General features: G+C 37.5%; 1 protein-coding gene across 1 annotated transcript in view; it reads left to right on the top strand.

The window, feature by feature from the left end:
* LOC136042394 (uncharacterized) overlaps nucleotides 1-18,860 on the top strand; it is a 50,939-nt gene extending 32,079 nt beyond the window's left edge. Inside the window, exon 4 of the mRNA XM_065727374.1 lies at nucleotides 18,474-18,860. Within this exon, the coding sequence (XP_065583446.1) occupies nucleotides 18,474-18,790 (317 nt within the window). The 3' untranslated portion in view covers nucleotides 18,791-18,860. The remainder of the gene's footprint in view (nucleotides 1-18,473) is intronic.
* Nucleotides 18,861-19,205: the final 345 nt, after the last annotated feature.

The following is a 19,205-nucleotide window of genomic DNA, read 5'->3' as shown; positions in this document are numbered from 1 at the left end:
CGGAGAGATCGTGATGATACTTAGTGGAAAGAATAACCACTTGTCCTAGATACTTGATTGACATGACCAGACCGGATTTACTCTCTTTGGGGGAGCTGGGGGGGGGGTTTAATTCGTAAAAATTAGAAAAAATGAGGTATTTTTGACTTACGAACATGTGATCAGATCTTAATGAAATTTTATATTTAGAAGGGCCTCTTGTCTCAGAGGTTTTATTTCAAATCCCGACCGGATCTGGTGACATTTGGGGGAGTTGGAGGGGGAAATTGGAAATCTTGGAAAATACTTAGAGTGTAGAGATCAGGATGAAACTTGGTGGGAAGAATAAGCACATGTCTTGGATACGTCATTGACATAACCGAACTGGATCCACTCTCTTTAGGGAGGTTGGGGGTTAATAAAAATTAAAAAAAATGAAGTATTTTTAACTATCGGACGAGTGATTGGATTTTAATGAAATTTGTTATTTAGAAAGACCTCGTGTCGCAGAGCTTTTATTTTACATCCCAACCGGATCCGGTGAGATTGACGGGGAGTGGGAGGGGGGCACTGGAGATCTTGGAAAACGCTTAGAGTGGAAGGTTCGGGATGAAACAGGGTAGGATAAATAATCGTAAGTCCAGAGTCGTAGATCGCAATTTAAATTTCCGTCGGTCTGTCTGTCTGTCTCTCGGTCCCAGTTTTGCTAGTTCGGGCACTTCCAGATAAGCTAGGACGATGAAAGTTGGCAGGCATGTCAGGGATCCGACCAGGGTAACTTAGAAATAGTCACTTCTCTTATTCAACCATCTGGGAGGGGGGTTGGAAGGACCTTTAATTCGGAAAAAATAGAAAAAATGAGGTATTTTTAACTTACGAACGGGTTGTCGGATCTTAATGAAATTTGATATTTAGAAAAATATCGTGTCTCAGAGCTCTTATTTTAAAACCCGACCGGATCTGGTGACATTAAGGGGGAGTTGGAGGGAAAACCGGAAATCTTGGAAAACGCTTAGAGTGGAGAAATCGTAATGAAACTTGGTGGGAAGAAGCTCTGGGCTCTTTTGACCTCGTCACAAGTGCCATATGAGCTCTTGGCTCTTGTTTTCATCTAAAAACACCTCAAGTCTAACGCTTAATATATTATGGATAACGTGTGTCAAAGTTTTGTTTACTATTGATGTACTTAGGTAGAAAGCTGAAATCAAAGATATTATAAAAATCATAGCCTTGCCTTATTTTTTAATTTCTTTGGCTTTCACACCATTATACAAAGTGTCTTGATTAAATTGCCAAACAATACAAGTCAGAAAAACAATCATCCGTAGGGATTTTAACTGCCAGCTTCTTGACAATGACCGTTTCTATGGCACTTGGTATTAACCAAGTGACATATAGCAATCGCAAATTCTGTCAGTCTGTCGGTCTGTCGGTCCCGGTTTTGCTACTTTAGGCACTTCCCGGTAATCTAGGACGATGAAATTTGGCAAGCGTATCAGGGACCATACTAGATTAAATTAGAAACAGTCATTTTCCCGATTTGACCATCTGGGGGGGAGTGGGGGGCCGGTTAATTCGGAAACAATAGAAAAAAATGAAGTATTTTCAACTTATGAGCGGATGATGGGATCTTAATGAAATTTGATGTTTGGAATGATATTGCGTCTCAGAGCTCTTATTTTAAATCCCGACTCGATCTGGTGACATTGGGGGGGGGGGGGAGTTGGGAGGGGGAAATGTAAAACTTGGAAAACACTTAGAGTGGAGGGATCGGGATGAAACTTGTTGGGAAAAATAAGCACAAGTCCTAGATACATGATTGATATAACTGGAACGGATCCGCTTGCTTCGGGGTAGTTGGGGGAGGGGTTAGTTCTGAAAAATTAGAAAAAATGAGGTATTTTTAACTTACGAACGGGTGATCGGATCTCAATGAAATTGGATATTTAGAAGGATATCGTGTCTCAAAGCTCTTATATTAAATCCTGACCGGATCTGGTGACATTGGGGGAAGTTTGGGGTGGGGGAACCTAAAATCATGGAAAACGCTTAGATTGGAGGGATCGGGATGAAACTTGGTGGGAAAAATAAGCAGAAGTCTTACATACGTGATTTACATAATTGGAATGGATCCGCTCTATTAGGGGAGGGGGTTAATTCTGAAAAATAAGAAGAAATTACGTATTTTTAACTTACGAAGGAGTGATCGGATCTTCATGAAACTTCATATTTAGAAGGACCTCGTAACTCAGATCTCTTATTTAAAATCTCAACCGGATCAAGCGTAATTGGGGGGGGGCAGTTGGGGGGGGACCGGAAATCTTAGAAAATACTTAAATCGGTGAGATCAGGATTAAACTGGATGGGAAGAATAGAAACCTGTCTAAGATACGTGACTGACATAACCGAACCGGATCTGCTCTCTTTGGGTGAATTTGGGGGGGGGGGATAATTTTGAAAATTGAGGTATTTGTAACTTACGAAACGGTGACCAGATCTTATTGAAATTTGATATTTAGAAGGATCTTGTGCTTTAAAGTTCTAATTTTAAATTTCGACCAGATCCTGGGACATTGGGGGGAGTTTGAAGGGGAAACCGGAATTCTTGGGAAACGTGAAAATTGGGGTATTTTTATCTTACGAATAGATGATCGGATCTTAATGAAAATTGATTTTTAGAAGGAATTCATGTCTCAGAGCTCTTATTTCGAATCCAGACCAGTTCTTTTGACATTGGGGGAGTTGGAAGGGGAAATCTCGGAAAAACACTTGGACTGGAGGAATAGGGTTGAAGCTTGGTGGATAGAATAAACAAACGTTCTTGATACGTGATTGACAGAATCGTACTGGATTCGATCTCTTTGGAGGAGTTGTGGGGAGGGGTTCAGTGATTTGGCGATCTTGGTGCTTCTGGACGTGCTAGGACGATGAAAATTGGTAGGCGTGTCAAGGAGCTGCACTATTTGACTTGATAAAGTTGTTCTCCCAGATTCGACCATTTCGGGGGCTGAAGGGAGAGGAAAAATTAGAAAAAATGAGGTATTTTTAACGTACAAGTGGGTGATCGGATCTTAATGAATTTTGATATTTAGAAGGATATCGTGACTCAGAGCTCTCATTTTAAATCCTGACCGGCATTAAGCCTCTTACTTCCCTTTTTAAATCAATCTATTGATTCATAAAATTTTGTTAGAGCTTATACCATATGATCTCTTGGCTCTTAACTCTGCATGCCTCGTCACAAGTGCCATATGAGCTCTTAGCTCTTGTTTTAATTAATCTTAGGGAGAGCTGCCACATCGTATGGCCTCAGTTCCAAAATGCAACTTCTTTGCTTCTGTTCATAGTGCACTCCTATTCTCTTCAAATATTTATCACTTTTTTTGTGAATTTCTTACTACTAACTTGGATTAATGCCTTTGTAAATTTTGAGCTCAATTATAGTGATGACGGCCGAATTGGCATATCGATACCATTGTTGATCCACAAGCGACAATCAGTCAATGATGGTATGAGAAAGTGAATAGCTTAGAACAAATTTGTCTATGTACAAGGATACCTTTGACGGATTTCTAGCTTTATTCAAGATACCGTTCCTCTGGAGGAATTTTTCTTGCTTCCTACGTACAAAAAAAATCTTTACACATAATGTCAAAAGTTTGTAAGTATAACAAGAGGAGAAACTGCCCCATGATGTTAAGAGTGACCCAAACATCTAGATGAAGCCATTTTGACTGGATCAGGGCTGATCCTTATATTCAAAGTCCCATTTTCAATAAAAGTTGCTTAAACCTTTATAAGCACATGCTTGTACTACCTCTGAGTGAGTTTGGATTCCACATAGAAATTTGGATAGCTAGACAACGTAAAATTACTCCGAAAAACAGGCACTATTTTAAAATGGCCTATTGAGTTAATACTGAAGAATTTGAAAAACGACATGTCTACAGGATTTGATAAGATTATATCGAGACATTGGAGCCCGGCAAAAAGCATCTAGATGAGTATTTAGCCCTTCCTATTCCAACTGTGCATTGAATCACAATTACTTTGGATATCAGTAAAGTATCTGAGAAGGTACAGCTGCCACTATTTTGTTGTATAGTCACATGAAAGCCCAGCGACTTGGATTTGGGAATGGCTTGGGCTTTGGAAACACGAAATGACAACTGCATCCTTGGCCAATATTCTGTTGTTTATCGAAACAGCTGACACTTCTGCTTCCTTTGACTGTATCGTCCATTCACAGAAATTATGGTCCCTCTTAGATTAACGTGTGGACCCCATATTGTAGAAAGAGGATGAAGGTGGGCTCAAGATCTTCCCGTGCCCTGATTTGGTTTTTAGATTCATTTCTTCCTCTACACATGATCTTTTTTGAATTAATCAAAATAAATTTCTTATTTCTACTTTCATTATCTTTTTTTTTTACTTATTTTACCCTTTTTTCACTTTCATTATTCTTTTTTCTGCTTAGATCATATGCAGTGGAATAGCACTGTCATCCTGCAAGAGCGATGTGGACACAAAGTATTATTATTTTTCTTTTTTACTAAGGTACTTCATACAGAAAGAGTCACCGTAAGAGCTTTTAAAGGAGCTCATTCTATAGGAAATTGAAATTTCTTGTGCATTTTTAAGTCAAAAGTTATTGGAAGGCAACCAGTCTCCCCTCCTTATGCCCATCATCTCTCCAAGCACATACTATCAAAATTTTGCGATAATCTTTATCGGCATATTTGAAATACCCTGTAATCCAGTATTCAGTGTGTCTTTGGGAATATTCTGTTAAATATCTAGTATGTCCTTGGGAATATCACCCCCCCCCCTGACACTGACGCACAGTCCTCTGGGCAAGGGCTATAAGGTATACTATCTGCCCATTTTTAATATCGTATATACTTCAGAGGAGGCTGACTCGATTGGAAGCTAGAAGCTCTAGTGCCCTTTTTAAGAGTCAAAAGTGTTCGGAGGGTTACTAGCCTCTTCCCACCGCTGTGTTTTCCTCATCTGATCAAAATTTAAAATTTCTATTTTCTTTTAAAGAGTCCAAAGATCATATAGCAATGCCTCCAGCGTTGACCCCAGTGCCAAGGGTTGTAAGTTGTGCCCAGGAATATAAGTTTTTTATAGAAGGAGTGATCGTATAAACTTTGGAAGAGGCTGAATAGTTCCCTTTTCGAGAGTCAAATGTTATCAGAGGACAAACAGACCCCCCTCCCACGCCCTCGGTTCCCAAAATGCATCCGATCAAAATTTTGAAATATCCACTCTGTTCGAAATAGTCCAAATGTCTTGTAACAATGCCTCTGGGGTTGAGACAACCCGCCAGAGCCTGGGGGCAAAGTAAGCTATCCCCCGGGAGCATATAAGAGTATAATGAAAGGAGAGGCTATATAAACTTTGCAGGGGCTAATTTAATTGGAAATTGAAAGTTCTGTCTCCCTTTTTAAGAGTCAAAAGTGATTGCAGGGTAACTACCCCCCCTTCTACGCCTTCTTTTCCACAAGTGTATTCAATCAAAATTTTGAGATAGCCATGTTGTTCAAAATAGTCATAAGAAAGTATAACAATGTCACCAAAGTTGACAAAGCCCCCCGCAGCCCGGGAGTATTGATTGTGAATTAGGCCCCAAGGATATATAACGTTTTTATTGATATTAAAAGTTCCAGTACCCATTTTAAGAGTCAGATGTGATTGGAGGGCAACCAACGCTCATCGCTTTCTGAAACATCCAATTGAAAATTTTCACAGCTACGCTATTCAGGATAGTTGAAAGTTCTAGTAGTTATGTTCTTAAGGAGTGTCAACCCTCCCTTTTCCAGAGTTATCAGGTCAAGGGCTGTAAGTTAAGCAATTTGTCCATTATTCATATATAATAGGCTATTTAGAAAGGAAGGCATGTTTGATCTTACCTTTTTAAAAGACGAAGGGCATTCAGTTGAGCCTTCAACGAATGTTGCCGGGAGTGTTGAACTAAAACAAAACACGCTATGTTCTTACGGGCTGTCAAAAGGGTGCAACTCAGGAATGACTGTTTATTTTAATAGGTACTATTAAGAAATAACAATGGAGAGGATCCATTGACCAAAAAGTCGCTATTTGCTCGCTACCACCATTACTACTACATCTACTACTGCTAATACTACCCCAACTATATTGAAAGTACTACTCTTGTAGTGTTTACTATGAAGGTTAGGGATATTGAAATGAATATCGGATGAAATGTTGAGGGAAAACTACAACTAAATGTAAGCATACTATGTGCACACAGATTGTCAAAATGGTGTATTAGTTAGATTTTTGAAATGGCTATCGTTTTAAGAGAAAACTTCCCAGGTATCATGAGGGGGAATTTTTAACTGACAAAAAGGCAACATTTACATCCTACTACTGATGTCCATACTTCTATTACTACTGTACTGTTACTACTAATACAACACTATTGCTGCTACTACTGCTCTTCCTGCTACTATTCCTGCACTACTACTATGATAATTGTACTATTAAGGCTAAGCTTATGAAGGTGAAAAGTTGACAGAATATTGACGTAAAAATTGAATTAAATCAAAACATGCTATGTGCATGTACATTTTTGAAAGGGTGTATCTTAAAAATGGATCTGGGCATTAAGTTGGAAGTTTTAGAGAAGGCTTTAAAGAGGAAGATCAATGAACCAAAAGGTGATATATGCATGCCATTACTAATACTGCTACTGCTTCAAATTTTATTTCTACTGCTACTGCTACAAAACCACTCAAACTACCACTAAGTCAATTGCAACTACTTATGAGGCTAAGAGTATTAAGAAAAAAAGGGGGGTTAAAAGGGTGAATCTGCATTATTTTTGAAACGGCTTACTCTTTCAAGATGAAACTTCTGGGTTAGCCTGAAAGGGATGTTGAACTGACCAAAAGGCAACATGTACTTGCTACTACTGCTGTTAACACTAGTGCAACTACTGTTGCTACTACTCTGCGCGCTACAACTAAAACTACTACCACTGGTACTTTTACATCTACAACTAATCCAACTAGTAATTCTATTGCAACCGCTAGTATGGTTTCGAGTATTAAGAGGATATTTTCAGGAAGTATATGAATCTAATATACGAGTTATCAGAAGAGCATATTGGCAATGTCAAAGAAACGGCTAATAGTTTTAAATTGAAAGTTTCAGGGCTTGATGATAAGGATGTTCAATTGACCAAACGGAAATATGGTAATGCTAACACTAGTACCATTAATACAATTTTTACAACTCTGCCTAAGGGTGTAAATGTGAAACTTTCAGGGAATATTGAGAGAAGAAGGTGAACTGAATCACAAAACGCCGTCTGTATGCAGGTTGTCAAAAGGCCGTATGAGCAATATCTTAGGAATGGTTTGGTTTGTGAAGTTGAAACTTATAGGTCCTGTTGTGGGGGATGTTGAACTAACTAAAAGACAATATTTAGATCCTAATACTGCCGCTTCTTCTCATACTACCACGACTACTAGTGTAAGTACTATTACTACTGCTGCTACTATTAATTATGCTGCTACTACCACTACTACTACTATTACTATTACTGTTGCTGGTGCTCCTAGTGCTAGTAAAGCTAAGGCTTCTACTATTAATTCTACTGCTACTGCTGCTACTGCTGCTACTGGGGAAAAGTTACTAAGGCGAAAAAATTTGGGAAAATTGAAAGAGTATTGAACTAAATCAATACACATTATTCGCATATAGTTCGTCAAGAAGGGATATTAGAAATGCTTCGAGAGTGGTTATGTTTTTAAGCTGAAACTTTCAGCGTGTGTTAAGGGGTATATTGAAGAAAAACAAAGGTACTATGAGCAAGGTGCTATTAATGATACTTTTGTTACTACAACTAATGCTACTACGCAAGCTAAGGGTATTAAGGAGAAGCTTTTAAGGAATATTTGTGGATGTGGAACTAAATCAAAACGATCTCTGAGTATGTAGTTTGTCAGCAGGGTGATAGATATAAGGCAGGACGTTTTGGGTAAATTTTAGATGATTTTGAACTAGCCAGAGGGGACTATTTATGTCATTTTAAGGCTAATACCTTAATAGCAGTAACTAATGACGCTAAGGGTATTTAGGTGAAACTTTTAAGGAACGTCTAGGGGGAGTTTTAATTAAACAAATAAAACTATCTGCATGAAAGTTTTCAAAAGGGCATACAAGCAATATAAGGGACAGCAAAGGGCTGGTATTGATAGCAATAACATAGAAACTTTTAAAGGAGTTAATATGATAGGTAGTTAAAAGTTCTTGGGAGTCCACAGTGATTGGAAGGCAGGCAGCCCTCTTTCCAACTTTATTAATTTTTCAAACAAAACCAATCAAAATTTTGAGCTAGCTTATTATTCAGTATAGTTAAATGGTCTAGTAACAATGTCTAAGGATTTTCGGTTTGTCAACCCACCACAATTATGCAATTCGCCCATTATGCTTTAACGCTAAATTCTCCTTGAAAAATAAATAAAAAGGCACTGTGTGTATGCTGGTTTCCAATAAAACACCTAAGCAAGATCGCAAGAACGACCGAGGATAATAAGCTGAAACTTTCAGGGCTACTAATATTACTACTCCTTCTCTTACAATATAACCAAACAAAAAGAGTGTAAGCTTTGTTGTCAAAGAGCATTGATGCAATTTTTTGTAGAACTAAATTAAACAATAGCAGACATATCTAGAATTTCAAAAGGGTGAATTTTATTAAAATTGTTGAACAATTGTCTCCAACATACAAATAGCAAGCCAAACTATGGATTCTTATATATATTAAATAATAAAAAAACAAGTTTTTATAGCTGAAAGTAAGGAACGATATTAAAACCTAAAACGAACAGAAATTACTCCGTATATGAAAGGGGCTGTTCCCTCCTCAACGCCTCCCTCTTTACGCTAAGGTTTGACTCTGTCTCTCAACTCTACTTTTTAAAACAGTAAAAAAATTTAGCGTAAAGACCGGGGCGTTGAGGAGGGAACACTCCCTTTCATATACGGAGTAATTTCTGCTCGTTTTAAGTTTTAATATCAATCCTTATTTTCAGTTAAAAAAAAAAAACTATTTTTTTAATTTAATTTTTGAACGTTTTTGAATGAATGCATGTTTTGATTTTGGCTGTTCGCACATGAATAATTAAAATGAAATTTGCATATTGATTTATTTTTATGGCTAAATGGCTTTCTTATAATTTTGATCGGATGATTTTGAAAAAAAAGGAGCGAGGGAGTAGGTCTAAATACTATTTAAAAGCCATCTAAAACTTTTAATTTGTTAGGAACATTTCTATTAGTAAAAATATTTGTAACTTACGAATTAACTTACGTAACGAGCTTCTATATTCGTATGTTTTTATCACGTATATGAGGGGGTTTCCCCCTCGGCAATACCTTGCTCTTTACACAAAAGCTTAAATTTTGTCCCGATTCCTTAAGAATGACCCCTGAATCACAAAGGACGTAGAATAAATAGTTGAAACTAATAAAATCACTTTAGCGTAAAGAGCGAGGTATTAGGAGGAGGTGGACTCCTCCGTGTTAAGTTTTAATGCTGTTCCTTACTTTCAGTTGAAAAAACTTTTTCATATTTATTTTTTCATTGTTCTTTTAAAACATGCTAAGAAATCCTGCGCCCCCTTCATGGAAATTTTCTTTCCCCATGACAAATTCCTCTATGGAACGTTTCCCCCGCATTACCCTCCCCTCAATTCCTCCCCTAGCCAAAAATATTCCCCTGAAAGCGTCTTTACACTTACCGATAACCATTACTATATGTAAACGCTGGTTTAGGGTTGTAACTTGCAGCCCCTCCAACGGGACTATGGGGGAGTTAGTCGTCCCCAAAGACATAGTTATTTGGTTATCTCAAAATTTTGATCCGGTGACCTTGGGAAAAAATTGAGCGTTGGAGGGCGCCTAGGTGCCCTCCAATATTTTTGTCACTTAAAAGGGCACTAGAGCTTTCAGTTTTCGTTAGAATGAGCCCCCTTACGACATTCTAGGACCCCTGGGTTGATACGATCACCCTTGAAAAAAAAATAAATACGCATCCATGATCTGTCTTAAGGCAAAAAATGCAATTCCACATTTTTGTAGATAGGAGCTTGAAACTTCTACTGTAGTGTTCTCTGACACGCTGAATCTGATGGTGTGATTTTCGTTAAGATTCTGTGACTTTTAAGGGGTTTTTCCCCCTATTTTCAAAAATAAGGCACATTTTCCCAGGCTCTTAACTTTTGATGGGTAAGTCTAAAATTAATGAAACTTATATATTTAAAATCACCTTCAAAATGCAATTCTTTTGATGTTTCTATTAATATAAAAATTCTGTTTTTTGGAGTTTTGGTTACTATTGAGCCGGGTCGCTCCCTTTTTACAGTTCCTTACCACGAACTGTCTGAAATAAGTTTTAAAACATTCTTTGTTTTTCCATGAAAAAGTTTATGTCAATAACAAAGGAACAGAAATCAATTAAAAAAAACTTTTCCTATAAACTTTTTTAAAGTGAAGTAAAGAACTCCATTATAATAAAAATTTGCAACAATAAAGTTAAATAATCTTCCAAGCGCAAATCTACCACAGAGCACCAACAATAAGTAAATGAAATTCAAAACGAACAGAACTTACAATAAATAACCGAGTGAAACTCAAAACAAGCAGAAATTACTTGATAAGGGCTAACACCACCCATACATTCCGAAGACAAGAACATAATTTACACTTTACTAAAAAATATGTTTATATACATATACTGATTTTTTATTTTGACGTCTAAATAGTTTTTTGACGTACTAAATTAAAAATTTAAAACATTGAAGATGCATTTTGTTCAATGAATATTTCAGTCAGTATTATCTAGGGACTAGGATTTATGCTAGACAATTTTAGAGTTAAGTTAATTAATGATTCAAAAGTGTAGAGTGAACATTGTTGCTCATTGTTTTTATCCTAATATAAATATAAAAAACAAGTTTTTACAAAATGAAAATAAGGAACGACATTAAAATTTAAAACGAACAGAAATAATTCCGTATATGAAAGGGGATGTCCCCTCCTCAACGTCCCGCTCTTTACACTAAAGTTTGACTCTTTGTCACAGTTCTACTTTTTAAAACAATAAAAAACTTTAGTGAAAGAGAGGTACATTAAGGAGGGGACAGCCCCTTTCATACATGGAATACTTTCTGCTCGTTTTAAGTTTTAATGTCGCTCCTTACTTTCAGTTGAAAAAACTTGTCTTTTTTATTTAATTTCTGAACTTTTTGAATTCATGTATGTTTTGATTTTGGCTCGCCGCACATGAATAGTTAAAACGAAATTCGCATATTTATTTTTTTTGGCTAATTTGCTTTCTCATAGTTTTGATTGGACAATTGTGATATAAGAAAAGGGGTGGGGGAAGAGGCCTAGTTGTCCTACAATGTTTGGTTACTTCAAAATGCAACTAGAACTTTTTTACGAACGTTTTTATGGCACTTCCTGACCCACTACCTGACCCGTAGCCAATATATTCATAATAATTAATTCAGTGACCAAATGAAATATAAATAAGCGGATTATTTTGAAACTCGAGTAAAAATTCCCTTGGGAACTGTGAATTCTCTTATTGATATTTTCATGGCTTATATATCATGTAGGTCAGGATTAAGTAGTTGCGAAAATAATTATAATTTCTGATATTATAGACAATTATATTACGATAAAGGTGAGAGGTGAATAGAAAGGTGTTAAGAAGTAAAGAAGAAGTCAAGATTATCTTGATCAGATCCATATCTACAACTAATATTGTTTTTACTCTGATAGAGGAAAGTCTTGTCTTGTCTATCTTATAAAACCAAGAAACAAAGGCTAGTTTACTGTACTCATTATATTGTCCTTTTTCTTGTTAAACTCTAACGAAGTAAATTATAAAAATGACCCGAACAACCAGAATCAGGCAAGCAACAAATTCTTACAGTCCAGCCTTCAGTGCTACAAACAGGGGCAAAAATCCCTCAAATAGCACCACATCACACCAGACAGTGAATGGGAACCCAGTTGATTCGAGAAAGGACCCAAACCCCCCTTCTACTTCACCTGGTAGACCGATACCCAAACTCTCTGCTGAGTCCCAGGTGCTGTATGATTTGATTACAAGATTTGATATTTCAGTCCGACAGATTTCATCTGAAATAGCTCTGCTACGAACTGAGCTTGCCCAGAAGCCTAGCTATGAAGAAATGCAGAAATATGTAGATGGTACATTTCTGGACCTTAACTCTCGGCTGCAGAAAATTGAAAAAAATACACCCAGACTTCCCAGCAGACTGATGTGATACGAGAAATTGTAAGGGAAGAAACCTTCTGCCATCATGAAGCACAACGGAGAAAAATGAATATTATTGTAAAAAATTTACCGGAACGAGAAGGAGTTGGTGATGTAACTCAAGTGAAGCAAATAATTCAAAACCAGCTTCAACTTCCAGTGCCAACAATATTAAAGGTAACCAGGCTGGGGGAGAAAAAACCAACTACTCAGAACTCTGTTTCAAGATGCCAGCCCCTTCTAATTCAGCTGCCAGAATCAGAAATTGCTCTGAAAAGATAGATTGTGCAAATGTCTTATGTGAAAAGAAAAAGCCTACAAACATTCTTTCGCAATGATGCACCCAAACGGTTTAGAACAGCTGGTAGTATTAGTGAGCCTCTCTCAAGAGGACCAAAAAACTAATTGAGCATAAGACCATGAGCGGCAGCTCTATTGCTGACAAAGGGAAAGTAAACCCGGCTAGGAAAGTGTTTGCCAATAACCCTGGTACGATACGTCACTCCTACTCATTTCCTAGAATCCTTCTTGCGAATGTAAGGTCACTAGTAAATAAAATGGAGGAACTACAAATTATTCTTGGCAAAAACCAGATTGATATTGCTTGCCTTACAGAAACATGGTCTGCTACAGAAGATTCTTGCTCGATTCCTAATTATGACTCCCATTTTAAGGCCAGATTGGACAAAGATGGTATTCCTCTATCTCATGGTGGAGGAGTTGCTTTTTTTTTGTAAGTGTCACCTCCCAAATCGGATTCTATCATTTTCTGAAATAGAGATCAACTCCAAAACTGAAGTTTTATGGCTCTGGACCAGACCCAAAAACCTCCCAAAAGACGTATCTTGCATGATTTTTTGTATTATTTATTACCCTCCCCGTAGTGCATTTAAGAAGGAGCTGACGGAATATCTGCAACTTTATACTGACAGAATTCGCCACAAGTACCCCTATGCTGCAATTACATTATGTGGTAATTTTAATGAGCTTGACCAAAAGTGGCTTAGCGCTGCTCTTAGTCTTGACCAGGTAGTCAAGTCACCTACACGCAGTGATAAAACCCTAGACTTGATTTTTACCAACATTGAAGATTACTACTGTGCCCCGAAAATAGCCCCTCCATTAGGGGCAAGTGACCATCTATGCATCTTTTGGACCCCTTTATCATCCTTTCCCCCTAAACCATTGATCAGTTATTCATATAGACTCATTACTGACGAGAAGATTGCCCATTTCAAAGTAAAACTTAGCTCCAAATCCTTGGCCAATATCCTATGTCTTACCAATGGTGATGAAATGGCTTCTAAGTTTTCAGCTGAACTTTTCCAGTTATACTGTGGCACAAGTTATATGTATAACTGTGACCAGTTATACTTTCCAGTGAAAAAGGTCAATTACAAATCCAATTGTAAACCATGGATTGTGCCTAATAAATTTTAAAATTTGTGCCTAATAAATGAACGTGATAGACTCTTTAAGGAAGGAATTTTCCAGGAATCTCGAAAACTTTGAAACATTGTTATTAGTAAAATTCGTAAAGCAAGAAAAGAGCATGGTGCTCACGTGCTCAATAAGTTACTGTATTCTAACCCTAAGAATTTCCACAAATGTATCCAAGGTCTCATGGGAAAGGTCTCTTCTAAGTTTCTCTTACTGGATAGTAATGGCAACCCAGTGAGTGCAGACATCATAAATGATTATTTTACTTCAACTTGTAAAACTCACCCGCCACTCCAAAATATGCCGGCCAACAGTGCAGTGAGTGACATTCCTGTGATTGGAATACATCAGACCCAGCTTAAACTCGAAAATCTTGATACAAATAAGTCAGTATACCCAGGTGATATCCCTACCAAATTGATTGTGAAATGTGCCCATTATTTAAGTGTACCTCTAACTGCAATTTTTAACCAATGTTTTGTAGATGGTATTTTTCCAATGTGTTTAAACGAACTATTATATCACCTATACCAAAAAACAAGACCCCAAAAGTCCCCTCTGACTTAAGACCAATATCAAAAACCTCTATTTTCTCTAAAATTTTTGAAAGTTTTATTAAAACTAACCCAAATCACTTTGGCTTTAGGCCGAATCATAGCACCACCCATTGTTTATGTTATATACTTGACACTGTTTTCAAACATCTTGAGCAGTTCCTACGTTGAGGCTGTTTTTGCTGATATTAGTAAAGCCTTTGACAACTTGGATCATCAGACAGTTATTGATAATGCAAGGGCTTTAGGTGTCAGAGATTTTGTTTTACGTATAGTAGCTAGTTTTTTATCTGGTCGTGAGCAATGTGTAGTCCTCCCTAACGGAGATTCATCAGGTTTTACCTCGATTTCCTGTGGAGCGACCCAAGGGACTAAATTGGGTCCTTTAGCATTCTTAATTGTTTTTAACAATGTTTTACCAAACTTTGACAACACTTTTAAATTTGCGGATGATTTGACATTACTTAACCTTTGTCAAACCTCAAACACTTTTGGCGTTAAACTTGACTCACTCATTAACAACTTAAAGAATGATCTTGCCAATGTTAAACTCAATCTGAGCATACCGAAGAGCAGTTTAATGCTATTCTCCTTTTTAAAAAATATACCCCCAATCAATAATTACCTTTGCATCCCAAATTTAAACATGGTTAAGCTACTTGGTGTGCACTTGGACAATGACCTTAAATGGAAATCTCACTCTTTTCACTTATTTAAAACAGGTGGTTTTCTCCTTAGATTTTTCTCCCTTCTTAAACGGTTCTCCATATCAATCCATAACCTTAAAATAATTTATTGTTCTTATATAAGACCTTGTCTTGAATATGCTTGCCCTGTCTGGCACCCTGGACTGACCAAATCCCAATGTTCTAAAATTGAAAGCATTCAAAAGAGAGCTATAAAAATTATATTGGGGACGTCCTATACTACTTATGATGAAGGTTTGGCTAGACTTGAACTCACTACATTGGAATCACGACGTCACTTCCTTACCATGAACTTCGGGCACAAGTGCCTTAGTTCTGACTATCATCGACGTCTTCTTCCCCCCTGCAAAGAAAACCCCCCAATCCTTCCCAATACAAGACTTAATACTCGTAGAGCTCCAAATACTCAACTTGACTTGTGTCCCCAAATGTTGACAATGAGGTACAAAAACTCTTTCGTTCCCTATTTTGTTTCGCATTATAATAAATGATTTAACTTTGTAACTATGTTTATCCCTTAATATTTATTTTATCATTGTTATTATAATTGTTCTGACGTGCTTATGCTAGCTTGTGTGCTATTTTAGCCAATAAATCATATTCTATTCTATGCAGCAATCGCAAATTCTGTCGGTCTGTCGGTCCCGGTTTTGCTACTTTAGTCACTTCCAGGTAAGCTAGGACGATGAAATTTGGCAGGCGTATCAGGGACCGGACCAGATTAAATTAGAAATAGTCGTTTTCCCGATTTGACCATCTGGGGGAGGGCTGGGGGCCCGTAAATTCGGACAGAGTAGAAAAAATGAAGTATTTTTATCTTACGAACAGTTGATCAGATCTTAGTGAAATTTAATGTTTGGAAGGATATCGTGTCTCAAAGCTACTATTTAAAATCCCGACCGGATCTGGTGACATTGGGAGGAGTTGGAAGAGGGAAACACCTAAAATCTTGGAAAACACTTAGAGTGGAGGGATTGGGATGAAACTTGATGGGAAAAATAAGCACAAGTCCTAGATACATGATTGACATAACAAGAACGGATCCTTTCTCTTTGGGGTAGTTGGGGGAGGGGGGTTAATTCTAAAAAATAGAAAAAATGAGGTATTTTTAACTTACGAACGGGTAATCTGATCTCAATGAAATTTGATATTTAGAGGTATATAGTGTCTCAGAGCTCTAATTTAAAATCCCGACCGAATCTTGTGACGTTTGGGGGGGGGGTTGGAGGGGGAAACCTAAAACTTGGAAAACACTTAGAGTGGAGGGATCGGGATGAAACTTTGTGGGAAAAGTAAACTCAAGTCCTAGATACATGATTGACATAACTGGAACAGATCCGCTCTCTTTGGGGTAGTTGGGGGGGGGGGGGGGGGTTAATTCTGAAAAATTAGAAAAAATGAGGTATTTTTAATTTACGAACGGGTGATTAGATCTCAATGAAATTTGATATTTAGAAGGATATCGTGTCTCAGAGCTCTTATTTTAAATCCCGACCGGATCTTGTGACATTGGGGGGAGTTGGGAGGGGGAAGCGTTAAAACTTGGAAAACACTTAGAGAAGAGGGATCGGGATGAAACTTGGTAGTAAAAACAAGCACAAGTCCTAGATACATGATTGAAATAACCGGAACGGATCCGCTCTCTTTGGGGTTGTTGGGAGGGGGGTTAATTCTGAAAAATTAGAAAAAATGAGGTATTTTTAACTTACGAACGAATGATCGGATCTCAGCGAAATTAAATATTTAGAAGGATATTGTGTCTCAAGGCTCTTATTTTAAATCCCGACCGGATCTGGTGATATTGGGGGGATTTTGGAGTGGGAAAACCTAAAGTCATGGAAAACGCTTAGATTTGAGGGATCGGGATGAAACTTGGTGGGAAAAATAAGCAGAAGTCTCAGAGACCTGATTTACATAATTTGAATGGTTCCGCTCTATAGGGGAGGGGGGGTTGATTCTGAAAAATAAGAAAAAATGACGTATTTTTAACTTACGAAGGAGTGATCGGATTTTCATGAAACTTCATATTTAGAAGGACCTCGTAATCCAGATCTCTTATTTTAAATCTCAACCGGGTCATTTGTAATTGGGGAGGGGGGGCAGTTTGGGGGACCGGAAATCGTAGAATATACTTAAAGCGGTGAGATCAGGATGAAACTGGATGGGAAGAATAGAAACCTGTTTAAGATACCTGACTGACATAACCGGACCAGATCTGCTCTCTTTGGGGGAGTTGGGGGAAGGGTGTAATTTTGAAAATTGAGGTATTTGTAACTTGCGAAAGGGTGACCAGATCTTAATGAAATTTGATATTTAGAAGGATCTTGTGCTTTAAAGCTCTAATTTTAAATTCTGACCTGATCCTGTGACATTGGGGGAAGTTGGAGGGGGAAACCGGAATTCTTGGAAAACGTGAAAATTGGGGTATTTTTATCTTACGAATAGGTGATTGGATCTTAATGAAATTTGATATTTAGTAGGAATTCATGTCTTAGAGCTCTTATTTCAAATCCCTACCAGATCTTTTGACATTGGGGGAGTTGGAGGGGGTAATCTTGGAAAACACTTGGAGTGGAGGAATCGGAATGAAGCTTGTTGGATAGAATAAGCAAATGTCCTTGATACGTGATTGACAGAATCGTATTAGATTCGCTCTCTTTGGGGGAGTTGGGGGGAGGGGTTCAGTGATTTGGCGAGTTTGGTGTTTCTGGACGTGCTAGGACGATGAAAATTCGTGGGCGTGTCAGGGAGCTGCACAATTTGACTTGATAAAGTCGTTTTCCCAGATTTGACCATCTGGGGGGCTAAAGGGAGAGGAAAAATTAGAAGAAATTAGGTATTTATAACTTACGAGTGGGTGATCGGATCTTAATGAATTTTGATATTTACAAGGACGTCGTGACTCAGAGCTCTTATTTTAAATCCTGACCGGCATTAAGCCTCTTATTTTCCTTTTTAAATCAATCTATTGATTCATAGAATTTTGTTAGAGCTCATACCATATGATCTCTCGGCTCTTAGCTCTTCTTGCCTCGTCACAAGTGCCATATGAGCTCTTAGCTCTTGTTATTAGTAATAAATATATGTAACTCACAAATTAACTTACGTAAAAAACTTCTACATTTGTATAGTTTTGTTACTTATGTGAGGGAATGCTCCCCCTTGTTAATCTCAGACCTCGTAAAGGTCTGACAAGACCTCGTCAAGGTCTCGTCACCTTGTGTCTGAGAGCTCTTATTTTAAATCCGACCGGTACTAAGCCTCTGATTTTCCTTTTAAATCAATCCATTGGTTCTTAAAATTTTGCTAAAGCTCATGCCATATGAGCTCTTGGCTCTTCTGGCCTCGTCATAAGTGCCATATGAGCTCTTAGCTCTTGTTGAAATTAACTTTCCAGAAAATGTTTTATAATCCAGCCATTTGGGCAATAATCTTGTTAAAATTTACCAGTTTGAATTATTTTTATTATAGGCATGTTTGTTCGTGTCACTGAGATTGAATTTAGTGGTAAAAGATGCTACCTAGATGGGATAAATGCAAAACAGTCCAAGGATCTACAGGCTAAGCTTTCGCTACTCCAGCCCGGTCAGATTCAAATCATGGAAGCTTGTGTTCCTAATTCATGCGTCTGGCAGGTTTTAGGCATGACAGTTTTAGAATTGATGTCCTTTTTAAAGCAGCAGTATGAAGCCAAAATTGTTGCTCATAGTTCCAATGTAAAGCAAGTTCCAGTGTACATGCATGCCCAGGGGACAACAAGCTGGACCTTGGAGACTTGGAAAATATAAGCATGTGTTGATATGACCATAATTTTATAATTACTAAATGTATTATTTGAGAATTAAAATATAAAACAAAGTAGGGTAATTAGACCATAATTAGCGTGATGACATGAAAACAATAATTAATTTTCTGAGTTTATTTCAGAATCAATTAATAAAACATGACTAACAATAAGCATTAAAAAACAAATAAAAACTTGGTGAAAAAAGCCGAAGCAACAACGTCAAAATATAAAATCTTTCGTTATAGAATAATTATACTGGTAAATGAGGGTGTAAAACGTAAAAACTAGTGAACTGGGATTCACTAATTAAACTGGAAAATGAGTGTTTAAAACAAAAACTAGTGGGGGGTTCCAGTCTCAATGGGGGCCCAACCCCTCAAACTCTCGGTCTGGACACTGTTTTTGGAAACTTCTTC

This window comes from Artemia franciscana, unplaced genomic scaffold (assembly GCF_032884065.1).
Source record: "Artemia franciscana unplaced genomic scaffold, ASM3288406v1 Scaffold_1224, whole genome shotgun sequence".
Classification (NCBI taxonomy): domain Eukaryota; kingdom Metazoa; phylum Arthropoda; class Branchiopoda; order Anostraca; family Artemiidae; genus Artemia; species Artemia franciscana.
This window is presented reverse-complemented; position numbering and strand designations above follow the sequence as displayed.